Genomic DNA, 5,110 nt, shown 5'->3' on the forward strand with positions numbered 1-5,110 from the left:
TGTTGTAGATGTGAGGGAAGTTCTTCATAGGATTGGAAGTGTTGGGGTGGGTTGTATGGAATAGATGTAAAAGGTTGTTGTTGTTGTTGCATGGAAGGGATATCTAAGTTTTGTTGTTCATCATGATCATGTTGGCTTAGGATTTCATCCTAATCCTCACTAAATGGATCTAATGACGATGAAGGTAAGCCTAATATTTCATTTTCTTGCAAAATATGAGAGGATAAGGGTTCTGTGTTTTGATGTGGGAGATATTGGAAAAGTTGTCAAGTGGATGGACCGGTTAATAGTTCAGTGTATGACTGTATGCCATTTTTCCATTCCCCTAAATATGTGTTGTTAAGGTCAAAAGAGTGATGTGTGGGTTGGGTAGGTGAAATGGTTCATCTTGGTTAGATTGTGTTCCAAAAATCGGTATGGAAGATGAAATAGTTGAGTATAGGTGGAACAAAGTTGTATGCATGATAAAATTGGGTTGGCCTCTGTGATGTCGATTGCATCTTCCAAGTCATTGTCATCTTGAATCTGAGTGGTTGTGAAGGTGATATGTCTGCCACATATTTGAGTTGGAAATCTAAAGTGGAGTATTGGAGGTGGATGGGTTGGATCTCTGTTCGACTTCTGCATAGTATCTGTATTAATCTAGACAACGTAAAACCTCTGTGAATGCGAATCATGATTTTGGTGTCCGATGTAAACAAAACATCACTTTCAGGATCAGAAACAATGTCACCATTATTGTAGATGCATGCTTAGATGGAAGTTGTGATTTTAAGTTGTGGTAGAAGATGTTTGAATGAAGAAGAACAACACAATGAAGAGTAAATTTAGATGTTTGAATGTGTATATTGTAAATGGTTGATAGGTGCATGTTTTATAGGTAAAAGTTGCACAATAACTTAGTTGATGATGTCACTTGCAATAATACATTCATTTACTGATGTGTAAACTAACATCAGATAAGTGGAACAACGATAAATAACATGCAATACTTCAATACATTTTTAAAAAATAAGGTAGGTCATCCTCAATCAAGATTTAGTGAGAAATTGAGTTATTCATCAAATTGTAATAAACTTCATTAGGGATTGTGTTTGGTTGAATTGGTGTAATAAATGTCATTATCTCAACATGAACTTACATAGTTTTTTATGTTGCCATAAAAAATATTGCCTCCAAGTCGTCATCTGCATAAATTATACATGAATGATAATGTGCAGATTGGTAACATGTATTGTAATTCAACTTGATATTCATTTAGTGTTGACATGTTGAAGTGGTTAAGGATTGCTTGCTTCACTTCGACAATATTCATCGTATCAACAATGGTGACCCAAGTTGTTTGGGAACTAATGTATGTTTCAGAATAGTTTTCTTCTGTGAAGATGGTGCCATTGAAGTGCACTGACACAGGTAATGTGATAGATGTCACGGCTGTTTAAAATGCCTTTTTAGTGACTTGATTGGATTGATGGAAAAAGGTAGAAGTTCCTTCATTTATAGGCTGAAATGTTTATTGTGCACACTATGTATCACTTTAATGTAAGAGTTAAAAATAAACAAGTATAGGTGAATGAGTGCACTTATTGTTTTCACACTTTGTATGAAGCAACTGACATTTATTGTTTTCATGTGCAAAAGTTAATTATTTTCATGCATAGTAAGCATGACTAGATGTCATTTTTTTACGGATGAAGATTTTGGTGAATCTAATGGGGTCTACCAAATTTGATTTACTTGTACCCTTTTACTTTTGCCATGTGAAATATGACTATTTCCATGCACGCGAGAAGTACTGCCCATTTTTTTTTAACACGTGTTTCCAATTCCACTTTATTAAAAATATTATTAAATTATTCATTTCTTTAGTATTATTAATATATTCTTTAATAATAAAACAAAAATGGCGTTAAAGAGTTCTGCCAATGTCAATTATTTACTTGCTTTTGGTCATATGAGAATTTATTATCTATGCAGACTTTGACCATGAAATATACAAAATTTCATATACTTGTTATAGTAAGATATTGTAATATTTTTTACTAACTTTAATTCAACATATGAGTTTACTTTCAAAAGTCTTTATAAAAAATATTAAAATATAAAATTCTGATTTATGATTAAAAGAAAATAAAATATAAGTCAAAATTCAGTTTTTCATAAACTACCTATTTAAATATAAAGCACTATGTAAGAAAAAAAAAATCGAGAACTTGAAGACAAATGAGAGATTTGGGTTCATTGAAGAAAAAGAAAAGACAACGTTAGAGGTCGGAGAGAGAAAAGAGAGAGATTGTTGAACAGTAGGTGGATAAAATGAAAAAATGAAAAAATGGAAAAAGAAGGAGAACGAAAATTAAAACCCTCAAAATGGAAAGAGTGAATAAGGGTATTTTCAAAAGAGGCTAATACAACGCGTTGTCAACAAGTTTAGAAAGTTTTCTATAACAAACAAGCCAATACAACGTGCTGTCAACAAGTTTAGAAAGTTTTCCATGACAAACAAGCCAATACAACGCGTTGTCAACAAGTTTAGAAAGTTTTCTATAACAAACAAGCCAATACAACGCTTTGTCAAAAGAAAATTACTCTCTGATCTAAAACCAGTAGGATGAACAACTTCAATTTAAACCTTCAATTTAAAGTGCTAGCAATCCAAGACAGTCTGATTAATCAATTGACAACCAAAACAGAGGTTTCTGATTGGCATATAAGATGGGTCTTTGCTTCTCCAGTGCTCCAACACTTCGTTACTCTTCACTCAACAACCCTCACTATCCTTTTCCCGGTGGCCAAATTCTGAAATGGCCTGAGTTAAAGGTGTTCAGTTTTAAGGAGCTAAAATCTGCCACAAGGAATTTTAAATCCAACAGATCGGTCGGTAAGGGTAGGTTTGGCTTAGTTTACAAAGGATGGTTGGATGAGAAGACCCTCACCCCCGTCAAACCAGGATCTGGAGTTGGAGTTGCCATCAAAATGTTCAAGACGAAAGAAACTCGAGGGTTTTTACTGTGGCAGGTCGCATTTATTTTAATCTCGTTTACATTTTTTAAACTTTGACTTTAAATTTTTAATGAACTGAAACACTTCCACCTTTAGATTAAAGTAATTGCTATAATGTTTACAATGTGGTAAAGTTAGATGAACATGTCCTTTTCTATCATGTTGTAATTTTACTTGTGATATTGCATTTAATTTCCGTGTCATAAATGCGTCTTGAACAACTTGAGTTGCTATATAAACATGATTTTGTGTTGGTTGGAAAATGCAGTTTGAGATAAACGTTTTAGGAAGGCTTTCTCACCCCAACGTGGTCAGGCTATTGGGGTACTGTCGGAACGAGAATGAGTTTCTTCTTGTGCATGAGTTCATGCCGAAGGGAAGCCTCAAGTGTCATCTCTTCGAAAGTATGAACTGGTGACAATTAAAACAGATTGAAGGAAACAACTCTTGACTTTGAGTTTAATTCATATTATTTGTCTTGTTTCTGAGCAGAAAATCATGACATGGAACCACTTTCGTGGAACACCCGGCTTAAAATAGTTATCGGTGCAGCTCGGGGATTAGCTTTCTTGCATGCCAACGAAAATAAGGTCATGTTCAGAGATTTCAGCACCTCAAATATACTGTTGGACGGGGTGAGTTAGTTTTTGTTCGTTGATGTTCGTATGTCGTATTGGAATCCAAAGCAAATACAGTATGAAATTTTGATGAATGGGCTGTTACTAATTTGGACCCATCATTGGTTTTCACTAAGCAAACTCGTTTTGAAAGTGTTTAACTCCATCTTTTAACATACAACCTGAAAAATGCAATATCTTCATTCTCATACTCTCTTTCTTAGGGCTGTCAATAATACTATAGACCCGGTGAGTAGTTGAAAAATAATATTACATGATGATACTTTTAAATTGAGTGCTAAATTCCTCATGTAACTTTGGTAAGCGATTGCTTTGTATAGTACAGAATTACAATGCAAAAATAGCATACTTTTGGTTGGGTGAAGGGCGTCCTGCGGAAGAACAATCACATGCAACTAGAAGTTTCACGGATGGTTATTATGCACCAGAATATAACACAACAGGTAACTATATCTGGTTTATTTGGTTTGAGGAAGTACTATTTGTTTTTATTTCACATATTCACAACTTGATTTCAAAGAAACTTAACTGGAAAAAAAAGGCATTGTCTTGTGAAAATAAGTCAAAGACAAGAAAACAGGAAGTTTGTTTAAAACAAACAGACTTTAATGTTATAGCAGTAAAGCAATGAATGTTTTGTGGAAGATGAAGTTGGGAAGGTAGACTAAAAATAAGGAATAATGAAGTCTAATGCTTTGACCTACCAGAGACTGAATTGTGTTTGGATTGTATAAATATTTGACAGGGCAGTTGTACGTGGAGAGTCATGTGCATGGATTTGGTGCGGTGTTTCTTGAAATACTTACAGGCATGAGGACACTTGACATAAGAAGGGCACCAAGACAGCGGAACCTGGTTGATTGGACAAAAACTTGTCTCTCGTCCAAAAAGAAGTGGAAAAACATTATTGATGATAGGATAAAGGATCAAATTTCACCCAAGGCTGCGTTAGAATCAGCACAACTTGCTCTAAAATGCTTAGAGGATAACCGTAAACAACGTCCTTCAATGAAAGAAGTTCTTGAAGGATTGGAAGCCATTCAAGATATCCATTAAGATACCCAACTTATATTTGTAATTTTTTGTTCTTAATATTTACTAGATTGGTTTCCAGTTTAAAAGACAAAATAATCTTTATCTATAAAAATCAAATGACCTAAGGATTAGATTCAAACTAGCAAATAGAAAGAATTTTCATAATTCATTAGTTATCTTATGTTGAGTTTTAGGTGTGAAATAAATCGTCATTGTTTCTAAATTTAATTTATAAGAGTAGGAGAATTTTGGATATTAAAGATTATAATTAAATAATTTTTATTTACTTTTAATTTATAGAAGTAAGAGAAATTTAGATATTTGTTTAGAATTATAATTAAATAATTTCGATATATATTTTTTAAACTTAATTTGTTTTATTTTATTTTATTAATTTAAATTAATGTGTGAGTTCAACAAATAAAAGTTATTCT

The 5,110-nt window shown here is 33.1% G+C and overlaps 1 protein-coding gene across 1 annotated transcript; it reads left to right on the forward strand.

Moving 5' to 3' along the window:
* The first annotated feature begins 2,715 nt into the window (after nucleotides 1-2,715).
* LOC106765952 (probable serine/threonine-protein kinase PIX13) lies at nucleotides 2,716-4,697 on the forward strand. The gene is made up of 5 exons (XM_014650714.1): nucleotides 2,716-3,018; nucleotides 3,272-3,407; nucleotides 3,496-3,638; nucleotides 3,967-4,084; nucleotides 4,387-4,697. Exons 1-5 carry the CDS (start codon nucleotides 2,716-2,718, stop codon nucleotides 4,695-4,697), a joined length of 1,011 nt encoding a protein of 336 aa, XP_014506200.1.
* Nucleotides 4,698-5,110: the final 413 nt, after the last annotated feature.

Source organism: Vigna radiata, chromosome 7 (assembly GCF_000741045.1).
Source record: "Vigna radiata var. radiata cultivar VC1973A chromosome 7, Vradiata_ver6, whole genome shotgun sequence".
Taxonomy (NCBI): Eukaryota; Viridiplantae; Streptophyta; class Magnoliopsida; order Fabales; family Fabaceae; genus Vigna; species Vigna radiata.

Coding starts and splice junctions, on each gene's coding strand:
- LOC106765952 (XM_014650714.1), top strand. CDS start 2,716: ATGGGTCTTTGCTTCTCCAGTGCTCCAACACTTCGTTACTCTTCACTC. Junction 3,019..3,271: donor GAGGGTTTTTACTGTGGCAG/GTCGCATTTATT, acceptor TGGAAAATGCAG/TTTGAGATAAACGTTTTAGG. Junction 4,085..4,386: donor ACCAGAATATAACACAACAG/GTAACTATATCT, acceptor AATATTTGACAG/GGCAGTTGTACGTGGAGAGT.